This window comes from Gavia stellata, chromosome 28 (genome assembly GCF_030936135.1).
Source record: "Gavia stellata isolate bGavSte3 chromosome 28, bGavSte3.hap2, whole genome shotgun sequence".
NCBI lineage: Eukaryota > Metazoa > Chordata > Aves > Gaviiformes > Gaviidae > Gavia > Gavia stellata.
In genome coordinates, this window is record NC_082621.1 from 2,994,016 (window position 1) to 3,017,665 (window position 23,650).

General features: G+C 54.3%; 1 protein-coding gene across 1 annotated transcript; it reads right to left on the reverse strand.

Annotated features, from left to right (window-relative positions):
• Positions 1-12,470: 12,470 nt before the first annotated feature.
• On the reverse strand, positions 12,471-18,569 carry PHB1 (prohibitin 1). Its single transcript, XM_059830427.1, has 7 exons — positions 18,537-18,569; positions 17,811-17,936; positions 17,216-17,377; positions 16,639-16,781; positions 15,886-16,002; positions 14,608-14,703; positions 12,471-13,630 (listed from the first exon to the last, which is right to left on the reverse strand). Exons 2-7 carry the CDS (start codon positions 17,896-17,898, stop codon positions 13,418-13,420), a joined length of 819 nt encoding a protein of 272 aa, XP_059686410.1. The 5' UTR covers positions 17,899-17,936; positions 18,537-18,569; the 3' UTR covers positions 12,471-13,417.
• Positions 18,570-23,650: the final 5,081 nt, after the last annotated feature.

Consider the following 23,650-nt stretch of genomic DNA (forward strand, 5'->3'; position numbering starts at 1 on the left):
GCAGTTAAAAATCAAAACAAAACCCAAAACCCTAGGACGCGCATACCACAACATCTGTCCTGAGAGCAAAGAGAAGGAGAAGGTACCTAAGCAAAAGACCCAGGAAGAGAGGAAACAACTGATTTTTTCCCTTCACACACCTGGACCCAGAACCAGCTACTGGAGAAGGTAACATTTCATTTCCTCACCTACCCGATGACAACTCCAGTCCCAGAAGCGAGCGCATTTAAGAACCGCGTTCCCTCCTAACAATCGCGGACCCTGCACCGTCGTGGCCGCACAATTAGCGAGTGACAAGGGGGAAGGAGAGGGCTGCCAGTGGCCCCCACACCTCCGTGCCGCCCCTCGGCGGGAGGGGGCTGGAAAGCAAAGGCAGAAAGCGAAGAGAGGTGTGGAAAGGCAGTCCGGCACAGCCAAATACAGCAAGAATTTAGCCCCCCCCCCCCAAATTGCTTCGAGCAACTCACCTTCCCTCCCCTCCCCCAGGCAGGTGGCACAGCCCCCTCCCAGCGGGGTGCAGCAGCCAGGGCCGATCCCCGGCAGCATTCCTCCCCCGCCCGCTCCCCTCCTCCCGCGGGGGGCTCCCCTGGCTGCACCCCCTCCGCCCGGGGGGTGCCCTGCCCGCACTCTGCTCCCCCGGGGGGGCTGCGGGCCGGCCACGGCGCTCCCCCCCCCAGCCCCGCTCCCTTCCAGGCCGGGAGGCGGCTCTACCCCGCTCCCTCCGTCACCCACCCCCGGGCTAGGCCTAGCGCTGCTCGGCGGCTGCCGCCAGGCCCGAGGAGAAGGGGGAAGGGGATCCCCAGCCGAGCGGGCGGCCCACACTCACCCAGGCCGATCCCCTCAGGGCCGCCCCCGCCGCCTTCCATGCCGGGCGGCGAGGGGAGGGGGGCACAGGCGAGGCGGCGGAGGCGGGTGGAGGAGGCGAGGCGGGAGGGCGGAGGGCAGGGCGGCCGGGGCCCTCCCTCTCTCCCTCCGCTCGGCCCCCTCAGCCGCCGCCGCGGCGCTCGAGTAGCCGCTGCCTCGGGCTCAGGCCCAGGCCCCGCCGCCGGCGGACGCGGCTCCCGCTCCCCTCGGCCGCCGCCGCAGCGCTACGTGGCCGCCGCAGCCAGTCTCGCGACTCCGCCGCGCGCACGCGCGCGCGCGCGCCGGTGCGGGCGCGCGCCGAGGAGGTGGTTGCCGCGCGCGCGGCGGGGGGGGGGGGGGGGGGGGGAGTGCGCGTGTGCGCGAGCGGAGGAGCGCGCGCGGGGCGGCGGCGGGGCGGGGGGGGGGACGGGACACCCATAGGCTGAGGGGAGCGGGGCCGGCGCGCGGCGCCCAGGGGCGCATGCGCCGTCGGGCGGCTGCCTCGTTTCTCCCCCCCACCTCGCTCCCGCCCTTCGCTGTTCACCTCGGGCTGCGGCGGGGCCGGAGGGGAGCGCGGAGCGCAGGTGAGGCGCACGAGGCGGGGGGAGGCCGCTGCGCATGCGTGGGGGCCGGCGCCCCGCGGGGCTCAGGTGAGGCGGCGCGCGCGGAGCCCGGTGCGCGGCGGGAAGGCGGGGAAGGGCGCCGGCTCCCCTCAGCGGGGCCGACCGTTACTCCGCTGAGGTAATTAGAGAGGCCGCCCTAATTGCAGTCAGCTGAGCCGGGCAAGCTGTGGCGAGCGCTCCGCCGCGCTGCGGCTAACCCCGGTCCACACCTTGCCTCGCTCCGCGGGCACCTCCGTCGCTCCGGTGAAGGCCCCTGGTCGCAGCCCTGCCGCCGGCAGCCGGGGGAATAATGGCCGTAATGGGAGCCGGGTCGGCGCCAGGCCTCGGGGTCCCGCTCCTGACGGATAAATAGGGATAATGCTTCACGCAGCGGCTGCCGTGAGGGAGCGGCTGCAGCCTCGGGATGGGAGGCACCTTGAATGGGCCGTGTGTCGTGTAGGGTGACAGAGCTGCCCCTCAAGAGCCAGGTAAGACCTTAAAAAAGGCCTTATCAGCGAGGCCCTATCTGATTTACAGTAGCCAGAGGAGTCGGTCGCTTCTGTTATTATGCCAAACCCCAGCTCCCACTTGTTCAAACCTTCCTCTCCCCTTAAAATACTAATAACTACTTAACTCTGGCCTGTGGTTTCTTGATTGCACCCACCTGCAGGGCCCAGGCCTGATTTACGAGGGAGATGTGACAAGAAGTGAAAAATATTTTTTGCTGGTAGAGCTCCCTGTTGGTGGCAGGTATGGGGCTTATCAAAGGATGTGGGGAGGGTAGGGGCTGCTGCTTTCCAGGCTAGCACAGCATTTCGCAATGGTACCACCTCTCCTAGGAAGCTGCGAAGCCTACTCCATAGCCCTGAAAACCACTGCTGAGCACTGTGTAGGAGGGAAGAGCACTGCTGTGGTTTAGGTTTGGCGGTGGTAAAAGAATTAGCGAGAGTAGCAGAAGCAGGAAAAGGGGGAAGGGCAGCAGCTCTTTTGGTAGTGTTAGCTCCTTCCCAGGGACTTCAGGAATATCTTGTGCCATGTAACTTTGGCTCCTTGTTGCCCACTCTCAGACTGGTGTTCCTGCTGTGGTCCCCTTTTTCAAATCCTTTAGTCCGCAATCCCTTCTCTACCTGTGGTTTGTTTCCTCATCTGCTTTGTTTCCTCATCGGCTTTGTTTGCTGCAAATGCCCCCCTAACAGTGTAGGGTACTTGATTGGAGGTTCTGCAAAAAATCTGTACACCCTCACCCTTTTGAAATGTAATGTTACATGCCAGTGTATTTGGCCTGCTCTTGATTATTGAACATACAACCCAGATTTGAGCTCGTGTGCAGAGCAGGGCTTGGGGCTTTCAGAGTCAAAGTTCATGATCAAATGAAAGGGGCAGTGCAGGCTGGGGAAGCCCCAGGGTGGGATCAGAACAATGTTGCCTGTTTTCTTCCTTGCCCCAGCAATCCCTGCTGTGGGGGCATGGGAAAGGAGCAGAGCATGGCGCGCTTGGCTCTGACCAGCCCCATGGGAGCTGTTACTAGCTGCTGCAGTTCAGAGCAGGCTCCAGGCTGTTCTAATCTCTGCTGGGATTGGAGGGTGAAGGGGGATAACCAAGGGAGACCCTGGCTGTTGGGAGCATGGGCACTGCTCCATCTCAGCCCAACACCCTTGTGCAGTGCAGCTTCTTGAGAAAAATAGAGAGAGGATGTCAGGGATGTGGTGCTACTTTTGGTTAACTGTGTGCATGTGAAGGATGCCATGTAGTAGAATTTCCTGCCTTGAAAAAGGCAGGAAGAAAAACGCTGGGGACCTTTTTCTTGGAAGGTGAACGAACAAGACAGCAGTGACAGAGCCCCTCTTCCAAATGTGGGATTTCAGCAGAGGGACAACTGGGGGGCGTTGGAAAAGTAGGTGCTCTTATGCAAAGAAGCACAGATGAGGAGTGAAGCTGTCAACTATTTCAACACCCACAAAGGCAAAGCCACTGCTGGTGTCTATCCATGGCACAAGAGTAGGCCAGGGCCTTGATGATCTCTCCAGCATGTGAGGAGAGCATCTGGTCTCCCAGGCTGCTTTGCTGTTCCCTCTTCTCTGATGCAGTCTGTGGTTTTCTAACCTGGCTTCTGTACCCTGAGCCTGCAGCATGAGGTCCCCTCGTGTTGAAACAGCTACTGGAGGATTGCAGGGGCCTTTCCTGACAAACGTGATGTGCATCCTCAGCTTCAGATGATGTCAGCAAGGGTTATTTCACTCCCCGCCCAAATAAGAACTATACAGAGATTAAAACGAAGTGTTAAGTCCCTCTTTCTCACTGAACACCATGACTCTGCAGGAGGGAGAGTTTAAAAAAAAAAAAGAAATAAATCAGGGACCAAGTGCAAATATCCTTGGACTCTGAAGGGCTTCTGACATGATGAAACCAAAGCACTGGTCCTTATGGCCCTGCTTGTGTCACATCAGCAGTAGCCTAGGGAAGAGATCGCTACAGAGGAGAGTGACTCTTCCTAGCCTCACTGCATGGTTTGGCTCCTGAATGCCCAGGGCACCCAGCAGTTGCACACTTTCTTCCCTGGGTGTTTGGCTAATGGAGGGTGACAGCTCCTCATCCTGCTCCCAGGGAGGGATCCAGCTGAGAGGCTGGCTGTGGCACTCAGCCCTGTTCCCACAAGGAAGCCTGTTTCGGCTATTTACATCCCTCTCTTTGATCTAGCTTTTGACATGAAAAGACATGTCAGCCAGGTAAAGGGAAACAAACAAAATTCAGCAACAGCCCCACATCTCTGCTTGCACATGATCCGCTCCCTAGCACACACCTGCCTCACAGCCACAGATCCTTATCAGCCCTCTGATTTCCTTGCTGTCATCTCTGCTTTCCCTTCACACTGGTGTATAACTTCTAGGGGCAACTTTCTGCATCTTGTTCCCTGCTCAGTAAGATGCTGTGGCTCCCGTGCCCCCTCTCTCTGGCGTTTCCCTTCTCTCTAGAGTACAACCAGTGTGGGAAATTCCCTCGCGTGTCCTCCTCTTTGCATGTGGTGCCAGGGACAGGTGATACAGATCTTCGTTTCCTCCCTAAACTGCTGCAGTGTTTCAGCAAGCAGCTGTCTGCAGCTCTCTCCAGAAGTAGCAGCAATACAGCAGTAGGTGACATTGTCCCTCCCTGGAAACCAGATCTTTTTTTTCTGCTAAGCAGCTTAGGACCTTTCAGGGTGAAAAGTACAATAAAAGTATGAGAATTTGCAGGGCCAGGGTCCGCAGACACAGCAGAACACAGTGTTACCCACCTCTCTTTTTCCTAGAGGACTAGATGTTCTAGACTTGCTGAGAAAGCAAACTTAATGAGTAAGAGTATTGTTGAGATGCAGCTAGCTCTGTGGTGGGGATAACCACTAGCACCAGCTGCAGAATAGTGTGGGGGAAAATCAAACAGCAGTGAACTCCTACTTTTATCAGCAGTTAATTTTCCCATGGCATGGGCAGGGTTCTTGGGTTTGCAAAGCTGGGTGTTCCTGGGCAATCCCTGAGCTGTCTGCTCTGGTTATGTTATGTTATATGGCTTTCAGGCAGCAAACCAGGGCTGGAGTCCTCTAGCACAAGAGATGTCAGCCCAGTCCAAGGCCTGCAGACCCATGTGAGCTGTGCTGCTGTGAGATTGGGCCCAATTTACAAGAGTTCTCGGCTTTATCCAGGCAGCGATGGCTCTCTGCTTCATCTGGACTCCTGCTGTGATGATTTCTTGGGCAACATGGCAGCGAGTGAACCAGCCCTTCTAGCCCTCTTTCTTCCTACAGCCAACAGGGAGATGGGCTGCCTTCCTGCTGTCCTACCTGCCTCCTCCCATGGTGAAAGGTAACTCTTGGTGGCTTGTTGGTGCTGGTGACAGGGCTGGCACTAAGCAGGACCAGGTGGAACAGCACTAGCCCTTTCCTGCATGCTTGATGTTTTGCTGAGGCCTCCACATTGTAACAGTTCTGTTTTGGGAACAGCCTGAACTGGGCATGACTTGACACTTGTGAGAGGGCAGTTGCAGCTGGCACTATTTCTCCTTCCTGAAGGGAGAAAGGCCTTTGGACCTAGGTGCTGCTCAAGAACTCTGCAAAGAACAGGCCCTGCCCCACTAGGAAGACAAGCCAAGGGTGAGAAGAGAAACTGAGGCATGAACAGAGCACTGACACCTTGCTGACCCAGTCTGCAACCCAACCAGTTGACTCTCAGATTAATGCTTTATCTTTTGGGTATCCTGCTATGTCCTGCAGGATCCAGGATCCTCTCAAGCAATGGGAAAGGAAGCAAAAGGAAAACAAAGGGTTTTTCCTGCTAGCTCTTGTCACAGGAAGCCCTGCACTGTCTGAGGGAACCACCACCACTGAATGCAGAGGCACTGCTGGGCTTTGAGACTACACAGAGCAAAGTAGAAGTTCAAGCAGAGGAAATTCCTGTTCCCATTCTCCCTTCTCCTTTACTAGTTCAGTGTAAGGCCACAATTAAAGATTAACTGGCTCCAAATAATATTGCAGAGCTAACACCCACCAGCATCTCCTTGTGCCTGAGATTAGACCTTCAGAGCAGCAGGGTACAGGCAGAGTTGACATGCAACAAACACCTGAGAAGCAGAACTCCAGAGTGAGGTACCCACTGGTGGTACCAGTAGCTTTAACTCTGCCCTCCCTGACAAGTATTTTAATGCTGCAAGCACCTGGGTCCTGTGGGGCAGCTCTTCAGGGGCCCAGCATGGCCAGCTGGTTTCAGCACAGTTTTATAGGGCTGCCTTGTGCATTAAGGGCTTGAACTCAGCCCAGGCAGGGCAGCAGTAACAGCCTTGTCTAATGCAGAAAAGCCTGGCAGATTCATGTGTGGGTTACTAACTTTCTTGGGGGTACTGAGGGCAGGGTGGTAACATGACTGTATTATCAGAGCTATCAGCCTCTGCATAAAAATCATGCCACAAAAAATAAAGTTCTCTTTGGGGAGCCTTGGCTTTGTGCTTTTTTTCTTTAATAAAGTATAATACAGATTCTGGGATATGGTAGTTGGACAAGAGCAGGATGGGAGTCAGAGAAACTCATAGAAGTGAGCTTTTACTCTTTGTTGTCTGTTTAATCAGCTTTGGTGTTATGCTGTAGTCTCAGGTGGTCTCCCCAGGCTGCCTGCATAAGGGGAGTTCTAAAGTTTGTGCTGGGGTAATTGTTAAGTGGAAACATCACCATAGCAGGCTGTGGGAGACATTTCTGTTCTTGCATTGAGAGCACCTCTGCTCTGATCAGCATCAACCCCTACCAAAGCAGTGCAAGTAGGGTCCATGTACCTTGGCTGGTGAGGAACAAACTGGTTTAACTAGAGTCCTTTCCATTCACATCCAATCTTCCAGCCTAGCTTTTTGTGTAGAAACTTCCCTCTGGGTTTGAAAAGCCCCCATGAAAAGCTGTGCTTGGGAGGAAGATGCTGTAAGAGACAGAAACAAAGCCTCAAGAGGGCTGTATTTACTAGCTTTGCAGAAAGGGCACTGCAAGACTTATCCCCATGAAAGTCATGTTTGAATTCATGTCTTTGGGATAGACTCACCTTGTTCAGGCTTAACCCCTGCTTCCTTCCTGTTCTTGCCTCTCTTGAGTATTTTTAACCTACTGCTTCAGAGGCATCCTGCACGCACTCTTTCCTAGCCTCCTCCGGCCCTTGCTGCCCCTACCACCATGGGGGACGTGAGCACGTCTTGCAGCTGGCATCTTCCGCTGACTCCCACCTTCTGCACTGCTGTCTTGCATCTCTATTTGGGACACCATTTCCCATGCTCATGAACAGCTTTGGTTTGTCAGAGATCAATGATAACTCACTGGAGGTTTCTGACTCAAGCCAGTGTGGGGAACCCCAAATGCTGTTTTTACAGCAGCAGTTGAGCTCAGCCTCCCATGGGAGCATCCCAGCCTCTCTAGTTCCTCTCCTTTCTGCGGCTGTGTTCAGCAAGAACTGGATGCCTGCTCCACCAGGTCCTTTCCCCATAGATTTGGGTTTTTTATTGCTTTCTGTGGGTGGGGAAAGTGAACCCAGCATGACTGTGGGTGGGCACATGGTTAAGTACCCACTGTATTTTTCTAAAGACATCAGATGCTTCACTTTCTCTGAAAGTTTGTTCTGCATGCCCTAGAGTACACTTTATGTCCCCCATCACTCACTCTGATACCTCTCTACCTGTGACAGTCCTTTCCTGCTTTACCAAGTAGAAAACCAAAGCACAAAAAGTAGAGTCATCCCTAAGTAAACCTGACCTACCTCTGAGAATTACACTAGTGTAAGTCAGGACTTGCTGGACTGAAGTCAGCTCAGCTCTGCTGATGGAAAACAGGCATGCAAGGAACATCTCAGCCCCCAGTGCTGCCTAGTGCCAGGCAAAGAATAATTAAACCAAATTTGGCCCTAAGACTTGCTCTCCATCTCCCAGCCGAGCTGAGCTCCAGCCTGGCTTAGGACATTATTTCCTACCCGCTTCCACAAGTGCTTTCTCCCCCTGCACACCCCCCCCCCCATCCTCTGTGTTTCAGGACAGAGGCATTTTCTGCTAGATCCACTTGGATATAAACAGCACAAAGGAAGCAATAAGGAAACTCCTCCCTATCCCTTGCTCTAACCACTTCAGACGTGCTGCCGGCTTGCTGCAGGGTACAAATTATCACAAACTTGGGGAGCTCCCTTACCTGGAGAGGCTTCAGTTCTGGTGCATCAGCAACTGTCGGGGAACAGATGCTCATTTCAAAGCAACAGCCATGCCGCAAATTACAACTGCTCCAGAGTGCCTGTCCATGTGGTTGCTTTCCGTCTCCTCTTCACAAGTCAGGTAGACTGGTTATCTATTAAATAGGGAGAGAGCGCGCGCGAGAGAGAGGGTGAACACACAGAGGAAATCAGGCAGTTTCCTGTTTGTTTATCATGAACAAAAGCTTGTTTGGCTGGTCTGAATGTTGCTAGCGGGCTGGCCCAGCTGTTGCAGGTGGTGCAGCGCTGAGCTCTTCCACTAGCCTGAAAGGAAGGAGAAGTAAGGCAAAGTCTCCCAGAAAAAGACCCCAAACCTCTCTGGAGGTTTGCAGCCAAGGCAGAGTGGTGAGCAGGGAGATTTCACCTTGGCTTGTAGGGCTCTGATGTGTGAAGGTGGCAACCAGCTGCTGCTCTTTGGTCTCAAGTGGGAGAGGTGGTCCGGCAGCAGAGGGCTGCAGGCCACCTCATACAGGGCCCTTTAGTGGACCCAGCAGGTCTTACATTGCCCATTACCAGCAGACTTTGCCCAAAACCTGGTCCCCATAGCTTAGGTTTTTGGGCTGTAGTCAGAGAAATACAAGTTATGAATCTGTGCTGCCATTACTCTAATTGCTCTGGGGCCACAAAACTACAGATTAAAAAACTGCCAAGCTTTTACCAACGCTGGGCCCTCCAGTATGAATTCATCATACTAACGATCTGGACCCAAAGACTCAATGCTGTTTGCTAGTGTCAAGCTGAAACAATTTGCACCTCTGAAGTCACGCCTAGACATTTTTGTTGTTCCTGTCCACCCTGAATTAGTGATAAACTAGGGATGGCCTTTGGCAGGTGGGAAAGGGAAAGCTCAAAAGGCTGCAAGGAGACAGGCTGCAAAGCCAAGCCACCCTGGGACCAGGGTTAGAAAGGGAGACAGGCATTTGCACCTTTCAGTGTGCTACCTTAGGCTAGAGGGGTTAAAACTTGGAGCTGGAGATGCTCAGCAGAGCAAAACGGGCATCAGGGGTTTACCAGGACAGCCTGGCACAGGGACGAAACCCTCGTACCTGCCTGCCCGAGTGGTGCTGCCCGTCAGGCTTTTCTCTTGCCAGCTTGTGCTTTTTCTTCCTCGCTCGGAGACTGTGCTATTGTGTTTGCCCTTTTCCACATTCACTCCTTGGGTCCTCTGCCCCGGGCAGGGTGACCTCCCTGCTCACCTGTCCCCTCGGGAGGCTGAGGGACACCCTTTGGTCCCTGCTACCCTTCCCTGCGCAGAGAGCGGAATTGCTGCTGCCATCTGGTGGGAAAGCAGCCTGGCTGCCGGCCTCGGCTGCGCTTCGGTTTGCATTCATCTTACCTTCTGAAAAAGGTGACCTCTTAGCAAGCGTCCTTCCCGGCTAACGTGGTCTGTCACAGTCAGCAGCAAAGCTACAGCCTCCACCACTCACCCGCAAAACACCCCCGGCCCCGAGACTTTAGTGCTAAATGTAACAATTTGTTGGAAAATGGAAAAATCCAGGTGTGATGCTGGTGAGAGTCAGCTCTGGGGAGGGAGAGCCTGACAGAAGGGCATTTATTTCTGACTAGCGAACACCCAGGCAGAGGTCTGGGACAGAGCCTTTCTCTGAATAAATTTCTGGGCCATTTTAGCTGAGTTGCTTAAGGAAGCGTGTGCTTTCTCCAGCCCAGTAACACATCCAACCTTGCTGGGGAAGCACTGGCTTTATGCAATCATCTTCTCTTTCCTCTGGAGAAAACCAATTTCAAACTAATTTGATGGGAGATTAAAGCTTGTCAAATATACTAAATCCAAAGTGGTTTGTGCAAATAGGTGGCAAAAATGAAGAAAAACTGACCACAGAAAGCATTCCGCTCCCCAAAGCAGAAGTTTTAGCATGGCTGCAATCCCTAATAAGCAGCAGAAAATGCACACAACAGAACTGCCCAATGCAAGAAATTCTTGAGTCAGACTTGTGCTGTGCATTTCAGACTGCGGGAGTCCAGGCGTGACAGCCAGACCACGGGCCCAATGGCTTTTCTGTTCGCAGAAACAAACCTGAGGTTTCTTCACCTCCTTTCAAGTGGCATCATCCAGCTGCCTCCCACCCACGATCGCGGCTTACCTTGGGCTGAAGCATCTTACCCAAAAGACGTGGCACATGGTGGTCATGGAGTACGATGCCACAGCTAGTGGTTGCTCCTCCAGGCATGGTCACAAAACAGCCCCTCTCTTGCTCTCTCTAAGGATGAGGTGAAGGGGGAAGATCTGCTGTTTCTGGAGCATCTCCAGCTCCTTCGTATGCATGAGAGTTGCAAAGAGCAGGCAGCCCTTGCAATAGCTCTGCCCCACGGCTGGGAGCCAGCCCCCCTCAGACCTGCAGAGCAGCAGGTGACAGTCTCAGGACGCCAGGCTGATGGAGTGGTTTACATAGGCTCTCCAGGAGGGCAGACCAGGACCTGGGCAACAAAACTCTCTCTGCTCTCAGTACAAAGCCATGTGCCTTGACCCTCTCTCTTGTTTCACCACCCCAGGTTGCGCTCCACTTTCACAAGCTAGTTTTTTTACTGGATTATTAAGAGCGACAAGGTTAGAAACGCCAAACAGAGAGGGTGGGGACGCCTTGTTTGTTGGAGCCGCGAGGGCGGCCTGCCTTCATGTTACCCAAGCCCGAAGCTCTTTCTATTGCCCTGACAAGTAGAGCGCTGAGAGTGAGTGCTCACACCCTGTTGACACCTCCTGAACGCTACGAGGGAAGGGCCGGTGTCCTGGGAAGCGACATTCAGCCTTCGACTCTCTTCAGTCCAGCCTTGGCCAGGAATGCCAGTCCTTGACTACACAATCTCGACTTTTTGCTTTGTTTTTACATCAAGGAGTCTGCCAGCACCTGAGAAGTTTGGCAGACAATGCCGGGCAGTGCTCGCTCGCTGCTGTGCAGTTCTCGGAGCAGCATCCATCCAGCAAGCAGAAGGCTGTTTCCTCACCCAGGGTCCCTGTGCAACCCACGCAAAACCACGTCCTGATTTTAGGGTCACCATTCCCATCCGGAACCAGATAGCTCGACAGTCCACGTGGTCTACAAGGCTGAAGAGCAGCTATATCACAATATAAACAAGGGGTTCAGCCAGCACACACCGAGACAGCTACAGGTTCAAGAGCAGCTTTGAAGTCTGACAAGTTCATGGCAGTGTTAGGCATTAAGTGAGGCAGAGCGAGGGTAAAGGAGCAGTTAACAGCCAGGGAACATTTGTAAAAAGAATTACACCCAAAAGCAAAGGAAATGGCGATTAATCAGACCCAGGAGCCACTGTTAGAGCCTCAGACACCTCCTCTAGAGAGGCTAACAGCAAAAACAGCAGGAAACACTTCACTGAAAATTCGGAACTGGTGGGAGAGGTGGTGCAGAGCCACAGAAGCTGAGAAGGGATTTCAGACACACTGTTTTGAGCCCAACACCTGTTGCACAAAACTAACGGAGAGAAATGCAGGAAGCGCTAAGGGAGCTTTAAAAGGAGCCTTGGGAGAAATGTGGAAGCTTCCTTACAAGTGCCTGAAGCGGTAAACCAGAGGAATAAAGAACAAGAGCGCTGGAGGGGGAAGAGGTCTGGAAGTTATTTGGAAGTTATGGACCTGACTGCTCAGCTGCTTAAAATATTTTGCAAGCTCAGGCACCTCATCACTGCAAGAGCATACCCTGCCCAGAAGAAAAAGCAGCAAGTCTTCCCATTTCGCTAGAGGCGAGGGCAACAACCTGAAGTGGCTGTACAATGATGAAATGAGCCCATCATTCACAGCAGCTTTCCCCGAGGGCTCAACATCCTCAGGGTAGCGATGACACCCACCTACGACTGCATTGCTCGGGGATAACAGGCATCATACGAGCACCCTATTTGCAGGATGGGGGTAATGGTGTGCCAGGCTAGTACCATGCCTTCTGACAGCTGCTGACAGGTTTGAAGTTCACTGTAGGCTGTACCTAGTACAATACACCCATTTTCTTTCCAACAGCATGGTGTTGCATCAAAAGAGCACCCTGGAAAATGTACGTACATGCAGTAAATGACAGCTTGCACTGTGCACGGAAAGCAATTAAAAGCTCTCATGGTAACCTCAAGATGCTCTCAGCCTTACCTTGTTGCAGGAATTCAGCCTAAGAATCATATTTCAGGCTTTTAAGTTGTCAGGAGCAAAACCTATTTGCCTGTGCTAAGTGACTTTTATCCAAATAATCTAGCACAAGCATGAGGTGTCTCGCTCCACTGACCCAACCTTCATTTTTCTGAGATAGAAAAAAATAAAAGCACCCCACACTACTACACTTGGGACCGTGACATTTATTGAAGGCTGGTTATACAATCTCACCCATCACATCCTCCACACAATTCAGTTTTCCTAAATAAAAATAGCATTAATGTAACAGAGAATTCTGCCCACCTCTGACTGCCTGAGCCACGGAGCACCGAGTCATCCCCTCTTTGTCCCAGGTGCCATCTGTCATTTTTACTGACCTTGGCGAAAGAACCAATGCAGCAGCAAACAGATCAGTGTGCGGCGGTGGGGGGAGAAGTGGAGATGTCCCATTGCCGGCATGTACATGAGAAGTACTTCCTGCAGAGGAAGTATCTTCTCCTCCATGCCTGAAATCCGTCTTGTACATAAAGTGAATCTCTGCTGTTCTCACCCCCCAGCCACAATCCACTCGATCTGTGCCTCCAGCTATCAGTGCTATGGTTCACACAGGCACAGCAGAGCCACTCTCATAACAGCTGAGATGTCCTCTTTCTCTCAGCTGACACCTGAAAAAAGACTGGCTTGACTGAAGAGGATGCTCAGGGCTCGCCTGTTCCATAGTCCAGGACCTGCAAGTCTTGTAACGACCCTGGCTCAGCCAGCCTAAAGGCACTGAAGCATCGCTGTGAAACCGGATTGATACAGCACTCTTGTGGTCAGGGAGTCACCTGGGCTACCCGTTTGTCCCAGGAGTGAACAGATGAAAACTCTGCTCCTGTTGCTCAAACTGCCTGGAAAGGGGCAATTCTCAAACCTAGCTTAATGGTCAGTGGAGCCACTGCTCTGACCGTACATGGGAGGAATGCAGATCTGTTGTCAAGAGTGTTCAGTTTTATTTGATTAATAATTCAAAATGGATTGAATTTTAATTTCCTCTCCTTTCACCAATGAGGAAATTGCAAAGATTCTTTTGGAAAGGGCTTATCTGGTAGGTAGAGGTGATCAGGCTAGCTATGGCTGCAGAGGCTGGTTCACTGCGGCAGCTGGAGGAGCACAGACTGTCCAGAGGGCAGATAGGTGATGTTGCGGGACCGTGAGAGCTGGTAAGCGATGTCTTCAGCCGCCTCCAGCTTGCGCAGCTCAATCAAGCCATCGCCTGCAGTGGCCAGCGAGTTGGCGATCAGCTCAGCTGCTTTTGAGTCTCCCTCAGCAGAGATGACAGCTGCTTTCTTCTGCTGTTCAGCCTGAAAGTAAACAGATGAGAAGGAGAATAACCAACAGAGAAAACAAGGGCTAAAGAGAAGGAAGATGCTATTGTCATGTTTAAAATATAAATTCCCATTTCACCACCCTACTGTTCTTTTCCCCAGTAGAAGAGCTAAGGCAGAAGGTGATTTTATTTTAAAGCTGTATTCTGTTAAGACTGTTTTTCTGCCTACTGTGGAAAAAAGGTTGAAAAATCATCTTGAAATTGCCTTATCAATCTTAATCTCATGAAACATTAACCCACCTAAGGGCAATCCTGGTGGAAAATAGTCTATGAAAGATTTGAGAACTTCAGTGGAGTTAAAACCAGGTCAGATAAATACTTCTACTGTTTAATCATCCTGGCTGATTACATGCATCTTACTGCATCCGCTGGATTAACTTTGGGTGCAGTTGCAGGTTCTTGCAATCTCAACAGGCATGTGTTCTCAGCTATACCGGAGTACTTTAACATGAAATTGTTTCTGTGGATGCTCACTGAGATCCTGGGTTGATCTGAGATTACGTGGTCTTGCATGCAGTAACACTCCCAGGACACAGGCCCCCGTGCCCATGATATCAAACACCACGGAAAGCTTCAGCCACTCTCTCAAAATTCACAAACAGCAGGATCACTTGGGTTGCAAATCTCAACCTCAAACCCCATTTCTAAGTGACACTTCCTCCTGAGTGTCGTTTCCTCCCTCCTCCTCCTCCAAGCAGACATTTCTGTTCAGCACTCCAGTAAGACTGACAAGGTATTAAAAGAAAAAAAGACCCACAAAACTGACCTTAGGCTTTATCTTTCCAGCAATCATATGCCAGAGCTGAGAACCATGTCAGCATTATGACCCTAAGTGACTTCATCATTCAACCCGCCTGGTCTTCTGGACAGGTGAGCGAGATGCTCACTGCAAGCTAGAGTGGGAAGGAGATACCAACAACCATTTCCAAGTTTCTCAGAAGGATAAGGTACCTTTTCCACAATGAATCTGGCTCTCTCTGCTTCTTGCTGGGCCACTTGCTTCATTTCCACCGCCTCCGTGAACTCCTTGCCAAAGGTCAGATGGGTCTGCAGGGCAGAAATCAAGCAAAGTCCACAATGCTGACAGTTTACAGCACCACTGCTGCAACCCACGCAGCTCCCAGGTGGGAGACGGCCTGCCTGTATCAGTGAAACTGGAATGGAGATGAGAAGCCAGTATCTCTAAGAACAGAAGCTGGGACAAACAGGCCTCCCCATCCAGTTTTGAAGTCTCAAGGGAGACACCACAAGCGCAGCTCCAGTCCAGCAGACCAGTAACACCAGTACCTTCAGAGACACACCACCGCTTGCTCAAGCACCTGGCAGAGGCAGCCTGCTTGCCCAGCGCTCCCCTCCCAAGGCAGGGAAGCCCGTTGTCTGCCAAGCCATCCTACACCTTTCATGCTCCATTATGCACTGGTGTGCTCAGCCTGGGCTGTTCGGATAGCTGCAGGCTCCTGGGATGGGACAGGGGAAAGGTGAATTTCCTTCAGTAGTGTGCTCAGCAGAAAGGACCAGAAAGAGAGTCAAAACCTCACATTTTGCAGAAACAAAGCCCCCTTCCTGCAAAGACTTTCTGTATGTTCAAAGCCAAATGAAAGAGCTCGTTTCCCTTTCCTCTAAGCAAGCTTTCAAGAGAAGTCCCAGAAGAGAGAGAGGGAGAGGTGCACATACAAACCAGATTACAACAGATTTAACTTACAAAGCTTACAGGGAGATAGGAGGGGGAAGAAGGGAGAGGTCCCTCCTTGAATAGTCTTAGAAGACGACACAGCCAGGAGAAAACTTAATACTTTGTAGAAAAAAGGATGCTATCAAAAGTGGGTATTTTCACTACCTCCTCACGCCTAGCACTTTCTCCCTGTGGCTCAGGGTGCTTGTGGAACAGTCGGCTTCTCTAAAGCAACGTGCAGCCTGACCCATCACCCACAGAAGCACTTGCTCTTCATTTTAACTACCAAAGCCCTGCAACAGTGAAGTCTGTCGATAAGCCAGCACAGCGGAGCCTTCAAGGGCTTGCTCAAGGTCACCGAAGGCCAGCGACAAAACCAGAGGTACTGACTTGAGCTGTAGTCACTACATCCCATGCAACTGCAGACAGACAAACATAGTCTACATGTCCAAACTTCCAACCCACCCTTCTCTGGCCTTCTCTCACTGAGTCTCTTCCCCACTGCTCTTATTTTGGCACATACCAAAGAGAAAAAATGAAAAAGGGAGCACTCTTACCAAGGACACATCATCCAGAATGAGCCCAAAAGTTGCTGCTCTCTCTGTGAGGTCTTCGCTCACTTGCCTTGAGACCAGCTCTCTCTGAGTGATCAATTCGCCAGCGTCAAAGCGAGCCTGAAATTGAGACAGACAACAGTGAGAAGAAAGCTCCCCAAAGTGACAGATTCTCCATGCTCTGCCTGTCTTTGAACCATGAGCCCCAGAGTTAATCCAATTCTTCTCCCGAAGCTAGCAAACACCAAGCTGCCCAGGCATTTGAAGCGAGAGAAAAACTGAATGACTAGGAATTTAAGTGTAAGCTGGAGGGGAGGTTGTCCAGTTGAGCACTTAACGTAAAAGCTGGACTAAAGCTGGTTAGTGATTATTTGGCAGTCCCCTGGGGATGCTTCCAACAACAGAGATCTTCGATAAGCTGAAATCTAAGAATACATGAGAAGTGAAAATCCCAGTCTTCTGACTGCGACTCACAGCAGAGCTAACAGCTGAGAGCAGGTAATGAAGAAACCTCTTTCCCTCCTGAGATCATCCAACGTGAATCAAGTTAGGCCAAGCAGTCAGAACGACTGAGAAACAAACAATTAGCGTAGCTACAGTTAGCTTTTCTGGATGGCCCATGAGAGCCTGAGGGATGGAAAGAGAAGCCTTATAGTCGGGAGCACAACATATTCCCCACTCCCGCGGGTCTCTCACTGCTAAAGAGAGGAAAGAAAGATGACTGGTGGAGCTCAGCAGCTCTCACGCTGCCCTTACCACAACAGACTTGAGGATTTCGGTTGTGATTGAGGGCAGGACACGCTCATCATAGTCCTCTCCAATACTGGTGAAGATTCGTGGTAACTGGGCAGTCACTGGTCTAAACAGGATACGCAATGTGATGTTTACGTTCTGTAGGTCTGTAGGAAGACAGTCATGAGTTTAGTGGCAAACCACAGGGACAGGAGATATCCTGAAGCTGTCCTCTCCAGGGCAACTAAATGGGAAAGAATAAAAATTCAGACTTCTTTTTGCCAGCAAAGATGTGTTATTTTTACTACCCCTTCCACCTTGGAATCCAAATCCCCCTTACAGATAAGATTTAAGCTTCAGTTTGTTTGCGATGCAGGGAATTACTTGCCCTACTGCAAAGGCAGAGACTTTCTCTTTAAAGGGACAACTTACAGGACTGAAGGAAGGGTCCCTTAATCTGTTCTATAACTAAAAAGACAAATCAAACCATTCCTGACTCTGTGCCAAACTGGACTTGGGATACTCCAAATCCAAAAGGAAAACAAAAATAAAATCATCAGAGCATCTGGTTCTCTTACAATCGCTGGCTCCAAACACTCACCTTTGCTGCCAGTGATCACAGGAATGTTACGGGGGCGAGAGCGGCAGTCGAAAATGATGGGTTTCTGTACCCAGGGGATAAGGAAGTGGGTACCTTCTCCTACCACTGTGTCCTGGACCCCACGGAATCGGTCAAAGATGACAGCTCTGTGGCCCGCATCAACTAGAGAAGAAAACGGTACGTCAAGCGTGATTTCACTATTGCCATCCGATGCACCTGCACACCACCAAAACCTTCTCCATGGAAACGGTCTAGTGGGGATAGTTAAAGCCTTTTGCTACAAGAGACCGGTGAAATTAATTAGATCATTTGGAGCAACAAGGCAAAGAGAAGATGCAGCCCGACTTCCAGCCCCCTGTCTGCTCACAAGGGCAGCAGCTATTTGACAGCTTTCTAGAGAACGGACCCCGCAAACCCTCTTGCTTGTGCAATGCACAAGGTATAAAACAGCCCAGCGAGGCTTCATGTCTATTTTCCCCCGAAGCCATTAGCAATAAAAGCACAGAGCAGCCAAGATAATGACAGGGGAAAAAAAAAAAAAAAAAAAAAATATATATATAAAGTGAACTGGAAGCACTCAGCTTCTCCCACTCACCATTGTAAAGAGCAGAATTGACAACTCCACCGGCAACAGCCAACCCCAGGCCAAGCTTCCCAAGGCTTTCAAACACCTTCGCAGCCATTTCACACGTCCAGTTCCAGCCCCTTTAAAAAGTCCTTCCTGCAGAGAAACACGAGTTTGTTAAAACCCTATCAAGCAAGAAGGCCAGGGGCGCCTGCGTGCAGGCACCTGAGGAGCCAAGGATTAACCCCCCTCCAAAAAACCCAACCTGCAGTAGCAGCATTCCCCCCAGCAACTCTTTCTCTCCCCTCAACAGCCACCTCAGCCCCGCCGGCCTCCTCCACCTCACTCGTCTCCTCCCCGGGCTCAGAGCACGAGGCCCCGCAGCAGCCCGCCTGTGTCGGCACCCCCACCCCAGCACCCACCCGCAGGCCCAGGCCGCCTCCCCCGACCCACCCCTGGATCACAGCTCCCCTCAGTCCCTCTGCACTACCCCGGCTCCCCTTCTCCAGGCCCTCCACACCCGGCCCAGCCGCCTCCCGCAGCCCGGATCCCCCCGCCAGGCCTCCCTCTCCCCGCTCCCTCCTAGGCCTCTCGCCCCCAGGACAGGCGCCCCGTGAGCCAAGGCCCCGCTCCCGCTCCCGCTCCCGCCCGCAGGCCTCGGCTCGGGCTCGGGCTCGGGCTCGGGCTCGGGCTCGGGCCCGGCCCCGGGACCTACCGCGCCCTCCCGCCCCGCTCCCCTCCCGCAGCGCCCCTGACCTCCACATGAATCCGCGGCCACCCACCCCAGCGCGCCTGCGCGCCGCGCCAAGACGCCCGCTCCTCATTGGCCTCGCGCCTCTCCGCGGCATTCTGGGACGTGTAGTTCTACTTGTCCCTTCCCTCTGCTGAGCGGCTTACAACTCCCGGCGAGCCCCGCGGCGGCCCGCTCGCTGAGCAAGACCGCGTTCCATTGGCTGCGGCTTCCGCTGCCCGCAGGGCCTCTTGGGAGCTGTAGTCCCGGCGGAAAGAAGCCACGTGGGGGCTGCACCGGGGCGCCCCGGGCCGGGGCCGGTGCGGAGGCTTGTGGGGGCCAGAGGTGCTGCCTGAACACCCAGGGAGGGTGGGACAGCGTGTGCCCACTCCTCTCCCGTCACGGGAGAAAACGGGCCTGGAACTGGCCTTTCCCGGTACTGCCGGAGCAGCGGGGCCGGGGGGGGGGGGGGCGTGGGCACCGCGGCGGATAAATGTTTTTTGGAGAAGCGGTGGCAGTGCCAAGGAGGGGCCCCAGACGTCGGCCACCTCCCCCGCCTGCCTGCCACACCGCCCCCGGACCGGGCAGACACCCGGGATGCGCTTTGTCCCCTTTGGCGTGAGAAACCAGACAGCCCCCCCCGGGCCGCCCCCCTCCCGCTGCGGGGCTCCGGTGCTGGGAGCGGACAAAGGCCCCTTGTTCGCTCGCCGTGAGCCTCCCCTTCGGCCCAGCAGCCCCCCACACGCGGGCCGGTGCCGCTAGAGGGAAGCAGCGCTCTCCCGTCAGTGCCAGGAGTCCTAATGAAAAGGGAGAAAAGGGAGAGGAGGAAAAGAAAAAATAAACCCACTGCCCAGGGAGACCCCAGAGGAGCCGCCTTCCCCCGAGGCAGCCCCGTCCTGTCCCCCCGTGCACTCTCCCTGCTGGGTTCCCCCTGCTGTGACACCGCCGGGCACAGGGGACTTCACTACCCCACCCCCGGCCACCTCCTCCCCGACTGCGTCTCGGGGAGAACATGGTGCTGGACCCCCTCCAGCAGATCCCAGGAGCAACCGGGGAGCATCACGTCCCCTCCGCGAAATCAGAGGGTGCCCTTCCCAGAATCACAGAATCACTACGGTTGGAAAAGACCTCTAAGATCATCAAGTCCAAACAACATCTAACACCACCATGCTCACTAAACCATGTCCCACAGTGCCTTCCCCGCTGCCCTGCTCCGTGTGGGGAAACTGAGGCACGGAGCGGCTCAGACACCCGGTGGTGGAGGCTCTTGTGCCGCAGCCTCCCGGCTGCCTGCGCTGCCCTTTGGGGCAACACGTAGGAGCCCTAAAAGTGAGGGCAGGTCCCAGCCGACGTCCCCGATCCCCAGCTCCCGCCTGCGCGTGTCTCCAACCCCATGTGCGCAGCCTGGGGCGGCCACGCTGGAGCAGCTCCTGCCTGGGAAGGTCACCCCCTCCCGGGTCCCTGTGGCATCCCCGGGTCCCCCAGGTCCCCGGCACAGCTGTGCGGACAGATGTGCTGTGGAAGCCCCATCCTGTGTCTGGCAACGCTCCTTCCGAGGCCACAAAAGCTCTTTTGTGCCTCGGCAGCGCTGGGAAGCGGACGCCAAAGAGGACCAGGATGAGGTGAAGGTGTTCAGCAGTGGCTGGACCTGCTGGGGACCCCCCTGAAGTCCAGCTGAAGTGGGGGTGCCCCAGGGAGCCACAGCCAAGCCCTAGAAGATAACCCAAGGAGTTCCTGGCCTCTGCGGTGACTGTTCCCAAAAGCCCTAAGCACCGCAAACTGATTTGGGGGGCCAGATCTTGACAACCCCCAACTGCAGCAAATGGGAAGCATAAAGCTGAATTTTGGGTGCTCCTGTGCCCGCCCTGGGCCACGTGCATTCCTCCAGGGATAAACCCCAGGAGCATCCGCCTCTGCCTCCAGCCCAGCCGGCCGGATCAGCCTCCATGGCCCAATGCTGTCCCGGTGCATCCTCCACCAGCCGCTGGGCTTTCCCCCAAGGATGACTTTGTCCCGGGGGGCTTCTATCTACTTGCATCTAATCCAATAACAACATCCTAATTGGTGACAAAGCCGCGGCTATAAACACCAAGAGATTTATTCCCTTTGGATGCGAGATTCATGCAGGGCACAATTCAATCATTAAACTCGGGATTTATGGAGCCGGGGGCCAGGGCTTTGCACCCCCTTGCACTTTGCATTTCATAGCAGCCGTCATGGGCGCGTTTGCTGCTGGGTTTGTGCAGTCCCCTTCCCTTTTCCTCGCCATGTAAAATGAGTGTTTCCTATTTGTGCAAAAAAGGGAAAAAGGCTTGTGGCAATGGGGATTTTTGGTCCAGGGCCCGGGTTTTAGGGTGGGAGCCCCGGGAGCCGCCGGGTCGGAGCCGGTGACACCCGCACGGCAAAAACGGAGGAAAATGGGTCTTTTGTGCGGGGAATATCTGGCGGGTGATTCAGCCAGGGCTGACGCCGGCGGTACGGGCTGACATGCTGCTTGGTGGTGTGTGTGGGGGGACTCAACGTGTCTCCCCACCACTCGCTGAGACCGTCCCCGGCTTTGTCGGCTGGGGGACATGGCACAAACCCTCGGTGGCCTGTGACTTGCCAAGTTTGGGTTGGAGGCGAGGGGCTGAGCAGCCCTGAAGCAGCCAGGAGCATCCTGTGCCCCAGGGAACGAGGGGAAGGCGGCTGCAGAGGTGCACTCCGAAACAGCACTGGGCTGAGACCCCGCTTGAGTCTTTTAACAAGGCTGCCGCCATCCACCATCGCTCAGGCGATGGCAACGAGCTGTGCCCCCCACTTGAGTCTTTTAACAAGGCTGCCGCCATCCACCACGTTTCGGGGGGACATTCCTCCACAGGGCAAAGAAACGGCGGCTTCAAGAAGCGGCTCATTGTCCTCGGGCGGTGCGGCTGGGCAGCCTGGCTCAGCTCCGGCCACCGCAGCATGGGAACAAAAAGCCTCCTCTTCTCCAGCCCTCCGCAACCGGGCGTCCCTGACTGGCGCTGCCCCTGAAAAATTTATGGCATGAAGTTTGCAAAAACTGCGGAGAATCCGAGCGCTCAGCGGCCGGTGACCCCGGGGATGTGGGGTGGTGAAGGCAGGCATCGATCTGCAGGGATGCAGTGGCAGAGCCACCTGAGTAGAGAGTGGCTTTTGGCAGAAATGAGGTTTTTCCAACCCAAACCATGGGTTTGGTTCGCACACAGCAGGGCAGGGCTGATGCTGCTGTCCCGTTCCCACCCGCCCGGAGGTCCCAGCCAGAGCCCCGGCGGCTCCAGCCCTGCGCCCGGCACGTAACCCAGTTAGTCTCAATAAGCGTTTAAATTAAATTAGTTAAACTACGTTAAACCCCTGCGAGGACAGGGTTCAGAGTGGAAACGGCCTTAATGTGATTTCAGCTGACTTCCCTGCCACGATTTGCAAGTCAGAGAAATCGAATTAAGGCTGTTTTTGTTCTGAACTCTGTCCACACAGGCCTGTAATGCAGTTTAATTAATCTGCTTTAAAATTGAGCCTGTCTTTCATTCGGGCAACTTCACCTGACTCACCCTGGAGAAGCAAACCCCCCCCCAGGCGGGTGGCGGGGCTGGGCTGGGACCCCCGGGCAGATGTGGGGCTCGGCCATGGGTTTGAGGATGGAAAGTCCTGGAGCGTTTAGAGAAAACCAGGATTATCCCTAATCCCATCAGGGAATAACCTGGGGTTGAGCTCCGTGCAGCAGCGAGCTGCAGCCACCCGTGCTGGGCTCCCCGACGCCCGGTGAGCCGGAACCGGAGCATCCCGTCTCTCTGCCGCCCGGGGTCCAGCAGTGCCGCGGGCGCCGGGACCAGGGTTTCTTGGCTCTCCTCGATGGTTATCGCTGCTTAACAAAGTTTCCTCCTTGGTGGAAGCAAGCAGCCAGCTGAAACTGGCTGCATTAAGCCCCACGCCGCTCCCGGGAAAGCTGTAATGGCTGGTAATTGCCGGCCAGCAGCTCCGAGGAGGCTGGGGCTGGGCCAGGGAAGACCCCCCAAAACCCACAGCCCCCTTATCTTCCCCACACCCTCCAGCTGCTCCCCATCCCCTTCCTCTGGCTTCCACCAGATTTGCAAAGTAAATGGGCTGCTCCGGTCTCCAGCCCCAAAACACGACCCTGGAGGGGCCTGGAGGCTCCCCCCCGGCGTGCGGGGGTACCTCACGTGCTGCGAGGGGGGTCTCTCCCATCCTCCCTTTGCTCCCAACTCCCATTTTCTCTGCAAAGGTAAAATGGCATCTCCATAAAGGAGCTCCAATTAAAAGGGAGTTAATGACTTAATGAATCATAACAAAATCTGCTTGCATTAGCACGTGAACCGCTGACCCTCTCTGGTTGTGGCTACCAGCTTTTTAATTGCATACCTTTTTATTTCCTTCCCAGCAAATTGGCTGGTTAAGTGTGTTGGGGGGGGGGAGCGAGCGGGGCTCAGGAGGGCGGGGGGCAGGTAAAGCCCAGCCTGGTGGGGTGAGCCCCCCTGCACCCCGTCCCGCACCAGCACTGACCTGAAGCCGGAGCCCCAGCACACCAAGGAGCCGCGCTGTTGGCCCCCGCTCCTTTCCCCTGCTGATGAGGATTTGCAGTGCTGCAGAAAATTAAGACTTAAATTAAATAAAGATTTTTGGGGTGCTAGGACCTGCACAAACCCCCAAACAAAGTTCGCGTGCTGCTGCATCATCCCCACCCACATTATAGCCCCCCCCGAGCAGCCAGGAGGGCTAACAGGGCTGGACTTTCCTCCTTATTAACTCACGAACTGCTCATTAATTCCCCATCACATGATGGGGAGCCGCTCCAGGATGTGCTTTCCCCTCCCCACAGCCTGGCTGTGCCCGCCCGGGGACCCACACGGCTGCTTGCACCCCGAGCCACAAGAGCATCCTCTAAGCAGCACCTTCTCACCCCCCAGCTTTGAGGGGGGACGGGGGGTCCCGCAGACACCAGAATAGCACCCAGCCCACCCTGGGCTCTATCTGACATTCCCCCCCACCTCCCCATTCTGGCACGGTCATCACTTCCCTTGCTCATTCCCAGCTCCCCCAACACCAACCCGCTGCACCCACCTAAGACACAGCACCGGCCGTGGGTGCTCCATCGGTGGGCAGCTGAGCCCACCCGCACGTG